This window comes from Vidua chalybeata, chromosome 2 (genome assembly GCF_026979565.1).
Source record: "Vidua chalybeata isolate OUT-0048 chromosome 2, bVidCha1 merged haplotype, whole genome shotgun sequence".
Taxonomy (NCBI): Eukaryota; Metazoa; Chordata; class Aves; order Passeriformes; family Viduidae; genus Vidua; species Vidua chalybeata.
In genome coordinates, this window is record NC_071531.1 from 85,824,329 (window position 1) to 85,841,224 (window position 16,896).

Genomic DNA, 16,896 nt, shown 5'->3' on the forward strand with positions numbered 1-16,896 from the left:
TCAAGTACTAGCATAATAAAAAAAGTAGTGCCCCCTTTAAAAGAAAAACAGAATGAGGAGAATAAAGTTGAACTATTTCTTTGGGTATTATACAAGAAGGTTTTTGAGTTTGATTTTTGATCAAGTAGTCATTATCAAATTTTGAAGTTGATGCTTTGATTTTGATCATAGTTGTAGATACAAACTGTTAAGGAATGTAATTTTGCCTATTGCTTTGCAGATGGAAGTGATGAAAGGAAATGTGCTTTCACGTATCAGTATATATCTTCAAGATCTGGAAAAATTTAAAGCTCGCTGGGATCAGCTAAAGCCAAGTGATGATGTAATTGAAACAGGTGGTCAGGATGTACTCGAGAAAAGTGCTCAGATGATAAAGGAAAAAAAAAAAGAATTTGATGAACTTCAAACTGTGAAAGAAAAACTCATGTATGTGTGTTTGTTTCCCTGTATACCTGATTCATTAATCTATTGATCTTTTGCAGCAACATTATGTCAGAAAATGTTCACTAATTTTTATCACAACAGATACTATAAGTAATTTAATTTGTATTGCATATTTTTCATTAGCTTTTCAGGGTCTTTTTTGTTGGTTTTGCCTAACATGAGTTTCTTAAGCTAAGTTTTTCTAGATTTTTTTTGATAAATAAACTTGAGAAATCTCTTAAGGTCTTGCAAAAGAAAGTTTGTAGACTAAAGGCTTAATTCTGACTTTTGAAATTCTCACTAAGAGAAGGTTTGGGATATTGGTCCAAAAATAACCTCTTGTAACTTAAGTGGACAGGAGATCACCTCTCCCAGTAAGTGTCTGTGCTCATTATTGTAGATCTTGAGGATGAAGTTTTCTATTAAACATCTTACCTTGGCATGTAAATGATGGCAAGTAAAATTACCATATTCTTTTTGCCACCAATAAGAAGTGATCAATTTAAAATTATTTTCTTTCCAGCTTTGATTTTGAGGGCACAAATTAATTCACCTTTCTCATAAATAAAAAATAAATGAAAGTTTATGGAAAATAATTGTGAATATGGGAGAAGGTTATCGTGTAAAATACTTATCAATCATATTTCTTTATTATTTCTATTCCAGAAGGAGATTATAAGGAAAATGCAGTTGGTTGGCAGCAATATTCTTCAATAAAACCAATGACTTTTCTTAAAAAAATATGATTTCTGTATAGTACCATTTCTTTATCCATAAAAGTACAGTGGAATAATGTAATGCATAATGCAATAATCTTTTTATGCAATGATCTTTTTATGCAGTGAAGAATGCCATCATTTTAAATTGGAAGAGCCTGACTTATCATTGTCAGAAGTTGTAAGTCAGGATATTCAGAATTGTGCAGAAGTCTGGGCACTCTATGAAGAGTTTTATCAAGGTTTTCAGGAAAAAGCCAAAGAAGACTGGATTACTTTTAGGTAACATTTTATTACTTAATTTTTAATGGGCATACAAGTGTGGATGTAGGGCTGTGTTGTTATGACCTTTTTATGTTTGATTTTCATGCAGAAGTAAGATATACCTATTTGAAGAATTTTTGTTTAACTGGCATGACAGACTGAGGAAGATGGAAGAACATACTGTAATGACAGTAAAGTTGCAAAAGGAAGTGGACAAATATAAAGTAAGATGCTAATTACCCTGGAAATGTTCAAGGCCAGGTTGGGTGGTGCTTTGAGCAACCTGGTCTGGTGGAACGAGTCCCTGCCCACAGCAGGGGATTTGGAACCAGGTGATCTCTAAGGTTATTTTCAACCCAAATGATTCTGTGATTCTATGAATTTCAAAAAGGCCTGTGAAACAAAAAATGTTTTGGTATTACTGGGTAATGTACTCCGTTCTACTTCATTTCTTATAGTAAAACCATGTTAATATTTTAAAAAATGTCTTCTGATAGTGTTTTGAACATTCACTTACTTTTGGGAACCTTTCGTTCTCTACAGTAAACAGAATGGTCATTACAGCTTACATAGACACAGATTTACAGTGAGTTGTCTTCAGAATCATATTCCCATGTTTAAATTCGAGAACTGGAAAAACTGTACCTCAGTTTAAGAATTTAAATTTTATTTTTGTTTGAATAGCATGTCACTTCTTCATCAAAGAGATGCAATTTTCATAACAACTAGACGGATTTATCAATGCATTTTTTCTATAGATGATAATTCCAGTCCTAAAATATGTAAGAGGAGAACATCTATCTCCAGACCATTGGTTGGATCTCTTTCGTCTTCTGGGTCTTCCCCGAGGCACTACACTTGAGGGCTTGCTATTTGGAGATCTACTAAAAGTGACAGATGCCATTATAGAAAAAGCAATGGAACTTAAGGTATGAATAATTTAAAATACTGGATCTATAGTTTTTTTATGGTTTACTTTATGTGGTATATGTTGTTCCATATGCTTGTATCTTAAATACTATAGAAGTAGAATTTGTGTTATATTTTTGAATTGAGAGTTTATTGCAAGCTCTGTAGTTTCATGTGAGATCTATTCTTGCTTTTGAATAGGATTTGAATTGTCGAGCTCAAGGTGAAATCACAATCAGAGAAGCGTTACGTGAGCTTGAACTCTGGGGAGTTGGAGCTGTCTTTATATTAACAGATTATGAAGATAGCCAAGGCAAGACTATCAGGCTTATTAAAGACTGGAAGGACACAGTCAATCAAGTTGGAGATCATCGCTGTCTTCTACAGTCTCTTAAGGACTCTCCGTATTACAAAGGTTTTGAAGATAAAGTGTCCATCTGGGAAAAAAAACTAGCTGACTTGGATGAATACCTGCAGAATTTAAACCAAATTCAAAGGAAGTGGGTCTATTTGGAACCGATATTTGGTCGTGGAGCTCTACCCAAAGAACAAGCTCGTTTTAACAGAGTAGATGAAAATTTTAGGTTAGTGCTATGGAATGTGACTTACCTTTTTAGTATCTTTCACTTGTAGTCTGCAACATTCTTCATTGTGAAAATATATGGAACAATTGGCATGTATATGAACAAGAAGGTCAGAGGCAGGAATTCAGGAGATATGTATGTGTGATGGCAACATATATCTGAATAAAGGTGGTAATATTTTCATTTAATGGGGCACATGTGAAGAAAGGAATCATGTGAAGCATTAAAGATTGTGAGCAAGGCAGGCAAACACAAGGTTGGTCTTAGCAGCAGAAGTAGAGGGGATGTAATTGTTTTTTCCAAGAATCATGTTGAAGATTATCACTTTGTTCACTAAGAAAGTACACACAGAGTTTTGGGGGAAACAGATGCTTTATTTGTTCCAAACAAGTAAAAAGATAAAAAAGGGAGTAGGTTTTAGAAATATGGAAAGATATGTACCATTATCTGTCTTGGCTTGAGTTGAAATGACTTAAATTGAAATAAAAGTCAAGAATTTAATTTTCTTGGTTCTGGGTAGACAAATTTTAGCAAGAAACTGTTGTTCTTAAATTACATCGGAGGACATTGAGGTAAATTCTGAAATGTTTCATCATTAGTACTGAAACCTAAAAGTTATATATCGGCTGTTTATGTTACTTGTCTGTGTGTTAATTTTTATTTACTTAACTTTATATATGTCATATTTAAATTAAAATTATAATGAATTTATGATTTTTTTTTCTGTCAAGATCCATTATGTCAGATATTAAGAGTGACAATAGGATAACATCACTAAATGCCCGGGCAGGAATAAAAAATACCTTAACTACCATACTTGACCAGCTTCAGAGGTGTCAGAAATCTCTGAATGAGTTTTTGGAGGTACAGTGAACATTAATACATTTTTTAATAAAGAAAGTCAGTAAGCTTGGGTTTAAATCAACAAAATTGATTTATTCTGTTTTTATATAGGAAAAGCGCTCAGCATTTCCAAGATTCTATTTTGTTGGAGATGATGACTTATTAGAAATTTTAGGACAGTCCACGAATCCTCTGGTTATCCAGTCTCATCTTAAGAAACTTTTTGCTGGTAATGCATTCATCTTTATTTGTGAAATTTACTTATTTAGAGATAAGCCTCTTTGAAGCCAAATAATATGTTGCAGTTCCTCTCTTTCCATGACTAGACACTTAGTAATTAATATTTGACTTTGAGAATATATATCTTTATTGATGTTTTCTGATTAATAGGCATTAATAGTGTGAGCTTTGATGAAGAATTTAAATACATAATTGCCATGAAGTCTGTAGAAGGAGAAACTGTGCCACTTAGAAATAAAGTTCTTCTATCAAATGATGTGGAGGTAAGAAAAATCTCATCCTAGTCTAGTTCAAACATCATTGAGATATTAATTTCTTATATAATTTCGAGGGTTTTTTGTCTCTTTGTCAGGTGTGGCTAAACAGTTTGGCTTCGGAGATGAAGGAGACCCTGAAAAAAATGTTAATTGACTGTGTTGATGCTGGAAAAAAATCGCAGGGTTCAATCGATCCATCACTCTTTCCTTCCCAGGTAGTAGTTCATCCAGTAGTGCCACTGTGTAGTCTTAGAATTACCAAATAAGTTATTTTTTTTAGTTTCATGAAGAACTATACATTTAGATTTGGAAGAAAATAACCCCAATCATATCCATTTTACTCACTGATCATGTAGAGAAGTTCTTAAAAATATGTGCTCTTATGAAATTCCTTTGCAAACATTTGAAATATTTAGGTCTTTTTCACGGCATTTTGACATACCACTTAATGGAAAAGACTTGCTGTATTAGATTACATTGCAAGTTTTGGCAAAATTTTGTCATGTTTTTAGATGGCTTTATTTGTTCTTAGAATCATAGCAACTGTAGAGCTTTGTTTAAAAATTATACAATAAAATATTTAAAATATCATACGTAATAAGCAATTGCAAATTAATTTAAAAACTTGTTTGTTTTTATATGTCTTCAATATTTATAAAATATAATCTGAACTTTCTCTTCCAAAGATTCTTTCCTTGGCAGAACAAATTCTGTTCACTGAAGATGTTGAAAGTGCTATCAAAACCCATAATCTGCAACAATTAGAATTAGAGCTCATGGCTAAACTGGATCATTATACTAGCATTGGTAGTGGCATAGAAGATACTGGGAGTACAGGTATAAAAATAATTTATATATAATTCTTTATTATGACTGCAGTTGTGTAGTATTTTACATTGTTTATTTAAACAGGAAATTATATAAATCTGTCTCAATTTGAGTTCACAAAGCTGAGTTACATAAAGTCACTTACCTATTACAGCCAAGATTAGTCATTAATATTTCAAAGTAAACAAAAGGACTTTTATATAAATCTTAGAAACTATCTTGGAGAATTTTATATTTGGAGACCTCTTTTATTATTTTTTTTAGTAAGTTTCTATCTATTAGCTTATGCATCTGCTGTTTCAGAAGAAGTGGGTAAACCACAGTTGAGGTACATTGTGTCAAGCCAGTATATTCTGTACAACTGTGTAGGTGAGTCTCTTCTTCTATATTAGACGTACACATCTGCCTCTGAACTAATAATTTTGAGTACCTTTGAGGCAAAATAAGCTAGTTAGTCTGAATGGGTTAGAATAATTATGCCTCTGAGTGCTTTTTTCTTTTTTTTTTTTGATGAGAGGTGGGGCTTTGAGTGACTACTTCAGATAAATAGTCTACACTGTAGGTTAGGTAATATGGCTTTTATCTTAGGTATAAAAAGACTCGATATGTAGTTGATAATCTTCCACCACATTTGTATAGCTGCTTCCTGCATTAAATTCTATCTTAGAATTTGTGAACTGTAAACATCTGATACATTAATTAGAAGCAGCATTCATATCACCTACCTCCAGAAGTCTGTGTGTTTCTTTATCTGAGCTTCTTTTCTGTGCTCTTTCTCTAGCTGTTTGAGAAGTTTCCTCAGTTACAGAGGAGTGTTCATTTCATCTGTTGTATAATACATTATGTTTATGTTTTAGTTTGGAAAATAGGTGGGATTTTGAAGTGAGTTGTGATTATTCTCACTTACTTTGCTTTAATCCCCATTATGGAATGATATAGAAACACAGAAACTGGATTTCTTTCAATGAAACCAAATTAAACAATATAAGAGTACACTTAATGTACCCAATCTGTTAATGAACTTTCACTCCACATCAACATAATTATTCTGAGTAAAATCTCCAGAGTGTGTGTAGTATGGTTTTCACATGCTCAACAGCAGGTTGGGGCACATTGATTGCTGAAGTGGAGATGACTAAAGTTACATGATTTACATGGTTTGTCAAGATCTTATTTCATTCTGCTTGCTTTAGAAGATCAAAAACCTTTATATAATTCAAACAAGATCTGAATAAAATCTGCTGGTAATAGAAAGCAGCACAATTAACTTGTGAATGGGTAACACGTGTCTTCCTTGCTATACTAGAGTAATTTTTTCTTTTGGTGTGATTATTTGCAGAATCTGGAATCCTTGAGCTCAAGCTTAAAGCTCTGATTCTTGATATCATTCATAACATTGATGTGGTGAAACAGCTGAATCAAGCTGAGGTTCACAATGTTGAAGACTGGGCTTGGAAGAAGCAGCTGAGATTTTATATGAATGACCAAAAATGTTATGTTCAGATGGTAGATGCTGAACTCCAATATACTTATGAATATCAGGTGTGGTATTTTTACGTAGTGGCTTTTATATATGAGTCAAACACTTCCTCATTTCATACATGCTTCTGATTGTCTCCTAACTGTTGTCATTTTTCTAAACTTTGTTATGTCCTTAACATGCTATTTCATAGATAATATTAAAATATAGGGTCATAATTTTCATTCCTGATGCTAATGGGGTAAATATAAATTGTATCAAATTATCATATACATATTTTTAATATGCTTGGTTTTATATATCTGAGTGCAGTTTCATCTGTAGTTGTGAAAAAAATTGAGCAATACTTTGGCATTTGATATAAAACCAGGACAGTTTTGTAAACAAATTCATATTCTTAATGAGACAGAAATTTTGTCTTTTGTTTTATATTACCAAATTAATTACTTATGAATAAAATTAAAGTAATTAACTTGCCAGTATTTTCTGTCTACCAATCAATATAATTTGTTTTGTTTCTGCAGGGGATTGCCCCGAAACTTGTTTATACACCTTTGACAGATAAGTGTTACCTAACTCTTACTCAGGCCATGAAGATGGGCCTTGGAGGAAATCCCTATGGTCCAGCTGGAACTGGGAAGACAGAATCAGTAAAAGCCTTGGGTGGGCTTCTTGGAAGACAAGTATTAGTCTTTAATTGTGATGAGGTAAATATGGTTTTGTTTAATTTAGGAAATGGATATCTATACCCATACTTCATAAAACAATATTATATTCCAGAAATAATATTAAAATTTTAATGATAAATTTTATTATTATTATAATTGTTATTATTATTGTTAGTAATAGTAGTTGTCATAGTTGTAGTAGTAGTAGTTGTATTGAAATTATTATGGAAATTATTCTGGTAATTTGTCAGTTGCCATTAGAAATTTGTGGATATTTTCAAGACCTGCTTTTTAGTGGATGCGAAGACATTCTTTTGTATTTTCTTGTTATTTGAATTTTGACAACATTCTTTTCAATTTCAAGGGCATTGATGTGAAGTCAATGGGACGCATATTTGTGGGCTTAGTGAAGTGTGGTGCCTGGGGATGTTTTGATGAATTCAATAGGCTTGAGGAAGCTGTATTGTCTGCAGTATCCATGCAGATTCAGACAATTCAACATGCATTGAAGAAACACAGTCCTGTATGTGAGATGCTTGGCAAAAAGGTAAAGCAAAACTTAATTAATTTTTTCACATTGGCCACACTTAAAAACTGACTACTGTAACAAAACATAGTCCACCCAGCATTTCTCAATACTGTTTCATCTGACAATATATCATTACAATGCACTTCTAATGCTAGGTTGAAATGGATCCTAATTCTGGAATTTTTATCACTCTGAATCCTGCTGGAAAAGGTTATGGAGGAAGACAAAAACTGCCTGATAACCTCAAGCAGCTTTTCAGGCCAGTTGCTATGACTCATCCAGACAATGAACTCATTGCGGAAGTTATTTTGTATTCAGAAGGCTTTAAGGATGCTAAAATACTGGGTAGAAAATTAGTGGCTATTTTTAATCTAGCAAGGTAAGCTTTTGTCCCCCCACTCTCCCCTCCTTGGTACCTTTCTAATTTCTTCCCTTGGAACTCTTATCTAAGTGGTTTACCATGCAAATCTCTGTACAGATACTTTTAACTTACAAAGGTAAAATACAGCAATATGTTGGGAGGCCAAGATGTGAAAATATCTTGAATTCGGTTACAATCTCAAGGGAGCAAATTGCTGTTCCCCCAGGATCTCACTAAATATAAATGTGAGCATATGAATGCTGACAAGCATTGTGTTGTATTGAACTCTTAATATTGTTGAAATGCAAGTGACTATTTGGTTAAAACTATATGCATTAGAGGGTACAAATATCAGAAGTTATAGTGAACGCTCTTAGAGTCAATAATAAATATGTGTTGAATATAACCCCTCTGAAAATTCCAGTGTTATTGCTGTATTTCTGAAATGCATTTCAGATGACACTACAAATATGCTCCAGTGACCAAACCACGCTTTTATAAGTGTGTTCATTCACCAACCCAAAATTGGGTTATTAGAGCTCATTACAATATTGTTGTTTTTAAATTCAGGGAGCTTCTGACACCACAGCAGCATTATGATTGGGGTTTACGAGCACTGAAGACTGTTTTGAGAGGCTGTGGCAGTCTTCTTCATCAGCTGAAGAAAAGAGATGCAAAGCAAGAAAGTAAGACTGACCAAACCAAACTTTTGATTCTTTTGACTCTTATACAATATATAATTCAGTCCAGCTTTCTTGTTCACTGGAGTTTTAAAAAGCCATGGCTTTTATCTATAGGTAATTTAGCAAAGAAGAAAATATCTATGAAAGCCCATCTTCACTAGGAGATCACAAAGATTTGTCATATTCTAGACTGAGCTTCTATATGATGATAAGAATAGAGATTAGACTTCATTTGGGAATAATTTTAAATGATTCTCAAGGTCTTGTTTTCACTTGGCTTCGGATGGGATGTTGATCTTCTGATACTCTTAGTATTAGTTATCACACCATTTTGACTCTGAGTTTTGCAAAAATTGTCACATGGCACTAGATTCAGATTGGTAGACAGACAAATTTAAGGATAGGTAGGAATGATAGAAATATTTTGGACTAGACTGAGTCACTGCATTTTTAAAAGATTTTTTTAAGTTATTGTTGTTTAGGTGTTAAATGAGAGGGAATTAAAGAGTGTGGAATGGATGAGCATTTCACATCTTTAGAAGACAGCTACTGGTTCCTGTTTGTTTAACCAGCATGTATCTGAAAGTTTACAGATTTTGACATAACAAATGGTCTTTATCAACCAGCATCATAACCACCTCATATCTGTACAGAATGCATTTGTGGGCATATATCGTACTCACAGGAAGTATGCCTGACTATGCCTAGCTTCCAAATAGAATGGTACATGAACTGGAATTCTGGAATCGGTGCTCCAATTCTACTTTCAATGTATGAGCAGTGTTGACACAGCTTAAACGGATCTGCTTTCTTTGTTTTTCTTTCCAGTTAATGAAAGTCACATAGTGGTTCAAGCTTTGCGACTGAACACCACATCAAAGCTTACATTTACAGACTGCACTCGTTTTGATGAGCTGGTTAAAGATGTATTTCCTGGCACTGATTCTAAAGAAGTGGAATATGCTGAATTAACTGCAGCTTTACAACAAGTCTTTGAGGAAGCAAACTTGGAAATTATAAACACACAGGTAAACATCAACTACAGCAACAAAACAGTATTATTCTGAATTAGAACTGATTCATATTACATTCATTTAACTAATTTCTGTTTTCTTTTGAAAAATCTTTTATAAAAAAGTGAGAATAACTGGTTGTTAGATTCTAATTACATGTATACAAAAATTAAATGTGTCTTTGAAGCACTGTAGATCAGTTATGTAACTGAAAGAATAATAGTGCAAGGAAAATTGAGATGTGAATATGTGACACACAGTTTCATTCAAGCCAGATACAAACACCAGTGAATATGTTGGACAGTGAAAGAACAAAATATGTGAATATTTGATTTTCGCAAGCAGTTCTCTGCCTTGTTTTTATTTATTGTAGAACTGGATGAAGTTTTGTGACTGAAGATTTGTTAAATTCTCATTTAAAATATGCCCGAAGATAGCTATTACTTTTGTATTAGTAATTTAGTGAAATGCTTCTAATATGTAAAATAAATTTCTTCATAAACTTTAGTATCATAATTCTAAATATATCTGCTATTATCTATTATTTAAAAAAACAAAATTATAGAAAGTATCTGCATGCAAAGTAAATCTCAGGAATACTGTAAAGGATCATGTTTCATTTAGATTTACAGTTTCACATAGCCTTTATCTCTTTCATTGTCTAGATCAAGAAGGCTTTGGAGTTATATGAACAACTGCGTCAAAGAATGGGTGTTGTTATCGTAGGTCCCAGTGGTGGAGGTAAATCAACACTCTGGCGGATGCTAAAGACAGCCCTTGGGAAAACTGGCAAAGTAGTGAAGCAGTACACAATGAATCCCAAAGCCATGCCTCGGCATCAGCTGCTGGGCCGTATTGACATGGATACCAGGGAATGGTCTGATGGAGTGCTTACAAATAGTGCTCGGCAAGTGGTGCGAGAGCCTCAAGGTATGTCTGAGAGGGACTTGCAGATATTACATTGAAATTACTGAAATAGTTTGTTTTCAAGTACTTCTTTATATTGTGTTGTTTGTGGATAGCGTAAGGCAAGAAAAACTGCTAGTAGCAATTGTAGCCAAATGCCTCAGTACATTCTTTACAAATTTTGTTATAGTAAAGCAAAAAATAGGCAGCAGAAGGTAAAGCATGTAAGGACTGTCTTCATAGAACTGTAAGTCATAATGAAGAAAGAATAATAAATAACGTTAAGATAGAAAGGGGTGATATTTTTGAACTGTTTTTCTTGGGTTTGAGATTTCATTTTTCTGTCTGGAAATAGATATTACTTCATGGATAATTTGTGATGGTGATATTGATCCTGAATGGATTGAATCTTTGAATTCTGTTTTGGATGACAACAAATTGTTGACTATGCCCAGTGGAGAAAGAATTCAGTTTGGTTCAAATGTTAACTTTATATTTGAAACTCATGACCTTAGCTGTGCCTCTCCTGCTACAATATCTCGAATGGGGATGATCTTTCTGAGGTAAGCCAGAAGAGTATTATATACTTTTAAAATGAGCAAATATATACTTACTTTTCTTGACAGGTATTCTCAAGTGAAGGGAGCAGTTGATTAGTTGCTTACACTTAGGAAGCCAATCACTGGGGAAGTTTCTTTAGGTTGCATATCCCTTCTGTAGTGTTTGTTATAAAGTTTTGACTGAAATACCTCAGATTTTTTTCTAAAAGATACTGTGAATTCTTTACTGGAGAGCCCAAATACTGGTTAAAAATTGTTAAAGTATTTTACCAGACTTTTTCTGGAATTTTGTTGTTCCTTTAAAACAGTCTATTTAAAGAAATTTATCTGAATCGTGTTTTGTTTTGACTTAGTGATGAAGATACAGATCTTAAAGCTCTAATAAAGTCTTGGATAAGAAGTCAGCCTGAAGAATGCAGACACAACCTTGAAAATTGGATTGGGGACTATTTTGAAAAGGCTTTAAACTGGGTTGTAAAGAAGGTTAGTAAGGGAATACTTAATCAAATTTCACCCTCTGTTAAGTATGATCAATTTTTTTAGTTTATCACTGAAAAGATCATTCAGATTAATTTTTGAACTGTAATTAAAAAAAAAATCTCAGCACTTTTTTGATAGAATTATAGAATTGTTGAATATCGTGAGTTGGAAGGGACCCACAGGGATCACTGAAGTCCAATTCCTGGCCCTGCACAGGACCACCCCAAGGATCAAACCATGCACCTGCAAGTGTTGTCCAAACCCTTCTTGTACTCTGGCAGGCTTGCTGCTGTGACCCCATTAATGCTGCTTCTCAGACTTCTCTTCTGGAGGAGTTGAATTTGCATTGATCAAGTAGCTTATGTGCTGAAAATATTTTTTAGGAGACTTCCTCACTGCTGTGGCCAGTGTGCTAGTATTTAAGAGATGTGCATTATCTCCTCCTGGGGAACATACATGGTCCTGTTGTGTTCTAATTATTTTTCCTCCTAGTTCTTTTACCCATGGTATTTTTTAGACTTTTAAAATATCTAAGTAAAAGCTATGGCATTGTTCCTGAGGCTGCAAATTCCCTTTGGTGCCAAAGAGCAAAATCCATAAATAATCTGTTCAAAAGGAAGATTTCAAGTGTACAGTTATGTTTATTCTTTATAGGTTCTCAAAATCTATGAGGAAAGTTCTGATTGCTTATCCTAAATTACATTAACTCATAGTCTGGAATTAAAACCACCAAATCAATGCTTAGAAATAATTTAATGTCAAGTGAATTTTCTAGAACAATAGCAGTGTTGAGATCTTTCCTTTGACATTTGTGTAAATGTCAAAAGGCCATGAGTAATAAAAGCATGATAGCAACACATCATATTTATATTGAGGAATATATTTAAATCTACTACAAATTGCAATTTACAGAATGACTTTGTAGTGGAAACAAGTTTGGTTGGAACTGTGATGAATGGACTGTCTCATCTTCATGGAAGTACTGATCATGGACAGTTTATTATTAACTTGTTACGTGGTCTTGGTGGCAATCTCAACATGAAGTCACAACAAGAATTTGCAAAAGAGGTAATCTCTGTGCTGTAATTGAATTTTGATTTGTGTAATCTGTAGGGAAATACCTGAGAAGTGAAGGAATGTTTTATGTGTCATGGTACATTGCATCCATCTCAGATAGCAATTTTTTGGTTCTGAACCAAGAGATAGTGAAATGTCCTTGTCCATACTGCTTAGTTCCAGGACCCACTGCAGCAGTGTGTTTATCTATATGAATTGTGTATGTAATTCAGATTTATTTTTGTGGGGTTTTTTTCTGTTTGGGATACTTGAAACAGAAACAGGACTTTGCACCTCATCAGGGAGGTAGTCTTAGGTATTCTTATTAGGATGCCTAATATAAAAAAAAAATGAAAGCTTTTCTAAATACAATTTAATTTAATTTCTTTCAATTATGAAAAATGGAAGAGTAATATATTATTGTTTAGTTAAGGACTTGATCATTAGGCATATGAACAATATGATTTAATTTTCAAAGACAGCTCAAACTATCAAATTTAAGAATTACATGTTTGATTTTACATAAATATTCTTTCAACATTCCTTAGACTAGCTTGAAGTGGTAGATCTTGTTGTTAGGAGTATGAATTTAACTGAAGCTTTTTTTTTTTTTTTTTTAAAGATCTTCAGTTGGGCACAAGAGTCTCCTCCTGATCCGAGGAAGCCCCTGGACACATATTATGACACTGACACTGGAGAGCTAATGCTGTATCAGCTGAAAAAACCTCAAAACCTAACAGCTGATGACTTCAGTAATCTCCAAACACTTCCTGTCATCCAAACCCCTGACATGCAGAGAGGTTTAGATTACTTTAGACCATGGCTAGACATTAATAATAAACAACCTTTTCTTCTTGTGGGTCCTGAAGGATGTGGAAAGGGGTAAAAAATAGTTACTACTTTATAGGAAAATATACTTCTAGTTGTTTGACAGAATTTGTAATTTTTTAATAATGCTTTTGTCATATGACTTTCTGATAGAATATGACTTGTTTAGGTCATAAACTAAACAAACTTTATGTAGTGGCAAAAGAGTAAATTTTTACGAAGTTTTACAGGGAGAGTTCAGATTGTCACTATGCATCTAAGATATCTGAATGTAGCTTTTAGATATGAAACAGGTTCTTTGGAAAACCTACTGTCATGGAGCAACAGCTTAGAGGCACGTGAGGTCCAGTCTCATTTCAAGAGGCTCTAGATGCCTTGTGCAGGCAACTCAATTTAGCACATCCTGTTGCCTTTATTAGATTCCTTATTTAGATGGTTTGGGTCACTAAACCAAGGTATTAAATTAGCTGTTTGTATTGTGTAGCTGTATACACTAAACTTCCATTGAATTTTATGAATGGAAAATGTTAGAGTTTTAAAGGCAAGAATATTGAATTCAGCAAACCTCACGCTCCACCTATTCCATTAATATAGGATGTAGTATATGCATTTTAATTTAAAAACTATAAAGTATCCTTGGATGCACAACATTTTAATTTAATTTACGGCTATATGTATGTACATGTTTGGTTTTCTAGGATGCTGCTTCACTATGCATTTTCTCAGCTCCGCTCCACTCAGATTGCCACTGTTCACTGCAGTGCACAGACTACTTCTCAACATCTTCTACAGAAATTAAGTCAAACTTGCATTGTAATCAGCACAAACGCTGGACGAATGTACCGACCAAAGGACTGTGAAAGGCTTGTTTTGTACTTAAAAGACATCAATCTACCCAAACCCGATAAATGGGGAACAAGCACTCTTGTGGCTTTTCTGCAGCAGGTGAACACTTATTTCTATTATTTATAAAGAGACTCAAGTATACTGGATATAATTTAGTGTATGTAGTAAATACCTACATTGATTCATTTCGGTGTTAAAATCCTGCATCCTGTATTGGCATTAGTTTTGTTTGTTAATAGACTATGTAGGTGTCAACCAGAAATAAGGTACCATTTTTATTTGGCTGATATTTATAAACAAATAAAGACAGCACTCATCTCAATGAGTTACAGTGCAGTAGACATATGAATGACAAAAAGATTACCAGGAGCAGTCAGCCTGGGTTCACCAGGGACAAGTCATGCTTGATGAGGGGAAGAGAGTGAATATAGTCTACCTGGACTTCACTAAGACCATTGATGCTGTCTCCCAAAAGATTCTCACAAGAAAAGCTGTTGGTACAGGCTGCATAAGCAGATAGTGAGGTGGGTTGGAAGCTGGCTGAAGAGCCAGGCCCAGAGGGTGATCGTCAGTGGTACAGAGTCTACTTGGAAGCCATGATCTGTTTTAACATCTTCATTAATGATTGGGATAATGGAGTCCTGCAAATCTGCATATGACAAAATTGTAAATTTTAAGACACCTCAGGCAATTAAGAAAGCAGAAGTAATGGTATGTTTCTCACTATTTTATTATATTTTATTTTGTATGATACTCTGTTGACTTTCCTTTAATGAAGCATTTATTTAATTATTAAAGGTTCTTACATATCAAGGATTTTATGATGAAAATCTGGAATGGGTTGGTTTAGAAAACATCCAAATTGTGGCTTCCATGTCAGCTGGAGGAACATTAGGAAGACATAAGCTTACCTCCAGGTTTACTTCTATTGTTCGTCTCTGTGCAATTGAGTAAGTATATGTAAATTAGTCTAACTCTCAGAATTCAGATTCAGCCTCACTTTATAAGGACCTCTTGTCAATTTAGTCTTTACAAAGATGTGGCTGTTCTAGTCTTTCATCTTTTCTCACAGTTTGTGATTGTTAGATTTGGTGCTATTTGGTACCTCTTGGCACCAGAGTCCAGCTAAGAGGAATCTACAGCTGCCTGTTGGTAGTGAAGTGTTTGAAGTATATTTCCTGTTGGGTAATTTTGCTTGCAGTAAACTGCTTTCTGCAGCTTTATGTTAAGATGGTATTTGGTGAAAAAGTTAGAGAAATTGGAGTTTATTTATTTTTGATCATATCAACAGATGTATTTAGAAAATTTCTGAGAGTAGTCCAATGCAATAAAATGATAATTTTTCTTAGCTGCTGGATGGAAATGCTATTCAATGAAATTTCTCAGTAATTGTGTATGTGTTTAACTCAGTTTTAATTAATTTAAAAAGTCCATAATGACTAGGGTTTTCCCCTTTTTAGCTATCCAGAAAGAGAACAACTGCAAACTATTTATAGTGCCTACTTGGAACCTGTACTACAGAAAAACCTAAAGAATCACCCTGTTTGGGGTTCTTTACCAAAAATACATCAGCTGGCAGGATCTATGGTTCAGATCTATCAACAGGTATGGAAATATTTTTTATTTCTTCAAGGAGATAGAGAATTCAGATATTTTATTACAAATAATAAGCTTTTAGGTTTATCAGTATTAAAATCTAAGTTTATATCTTTTTAATAAAGTTGATATCAGTTTTGGAACTTCTTATTTTCAGAGACTCCTAGGTATTAGAATCAAGCAGAGGAAGCAGTAAGTGCTCTTGCTTTCCCACAGATTTGTTTTAGGATTTTGGCACACATCTTAACACTTCTATAGTTTTAGTTCCTGATTTATAAAATGTGGATAGTAATGTTTTCCTACTTAATGGATGAGGAGACAGTGCAACAGATGATTGTGTGTCCAGTTGTTATGGATGCTGTTATAAACACAGAAGGAGATATGAGGGTGACATCCCTTACAAACATCAAGGACTACCTATTACAATTGTACACTGTTAAAAGCAGGTGTTTAGATCTGGACACAAGTTCATTTTAGCTCTCACTTGAAATTTTAAGAACTTCTATCTAGCAAAATGCTTAACTACTCGCTTTTCTTAATCAGTGCATAGCCTTACTGGGGAAGGTACTGTGTGGTGCTTGCTGTAGAATGTGTGAATGTCGCCATCCAGGCAGAAGCATGATACAGACTTGATCCTTTTGACTACAAGTGTGTTTAGTCACTGGCTGGCATGCACCTCTTAGCAGGAGGTTCATATGACATTATTGTTGTATTCCAAGAAATATGAGTTTAAGTCTCATTACACTGTGATCAAATAACTGATGAAAGCAGTTATTCCTTGAATTAAAGATGTAGCTGAAATTCGAATATCCTCTCTGGGAGAAGA

General features: G+C 33.9%; 1 protein-coding gene across 1 annotated transcript in view; it reads left to right on the plus strand.

Moving 5' to 3' along the window:
• DYNC2H1 (dynein cytoplasmic 2 heavy chain 1) overlaps nt 1-16,896 on the plus strand; it is a 146,901-nt gene that overhangs the window by 19,127 nt on the left and 110,878 nt on the right. Inside the window, exons 22-45 of the mRNA XM_053968680.1 lie at nt 221-426; nt 1,266-1,421; nt 1,513-1,627; nt 2,162-2,332; nt 2,514-2,896; nt 3,628-3,760; nt 3,851-3,968; nt 4,130-4,242; nt 4,332-4,451; nt 4,923-5,073; nt 6,404-6,606; nt 7,069-7,251; nt 7,577-7,759; nt 7,897-8,120; nt 8,673-8,788; nt 9,614-9,813; nt 10,464-10,728; nt 11,060-11,267; nt 11,618-11,747; nt 12,657-12,812; nt 13,423-13,682; nt 14,327-14,573; nt 15,273-15,424; nt 15,935-16,079. Coding sequence (XP_053824655.1) covers nt 221-426; nt 1,266-1,421; nt 1,513-1,627; nt 2,162-2,332; nt 2,514-2,896; nt 3,628-3,760; nt 3,851-3,968; nt 4,130-4,242; nt 4,332-4,451; nt 4,923-5,073; nt 6,404-6,606; nt 7,069-7,251; nt 7,577-7,759; nt 7,897-8,120; nt 8,673-8,788; nt 9,614-9,813; nt 10,464-10,728; nt 11,060-11,267; nt 11,618-11,747; nt 12,657-12,812; nt 13,423-13,682; nt 14,327-14,573; nt 15,273-15,424; nt 15,935-16,079 — 4,338 coding nt within the window. The remainder of the gene's footprint in view (nt 1-220; nt 427-1,265; nt 1,422-1,512; nt 1,628-2,161; nt 2,333-2,513; nt 2,897-3,627; nt 3,761-3,850; nt 3,969-4,129; nt 4,243-4,331; nt 4,452-4,922; nt 5,074-6,403; nt 6,607-7,068; nt 7,252-7,576; nt 7,760-7,896; nt 8,121-8,672; nt 8,789-9,613; nt 9,814-10,463; nt 10,729-11,059; nt 11,268-11,617; nt 11,748-12,656; nt 12,813-13,422; nt 13,683-14,326; nt 14,574-15,272; nt 15,425-15,934; nt 16,080-16,896) is intronic.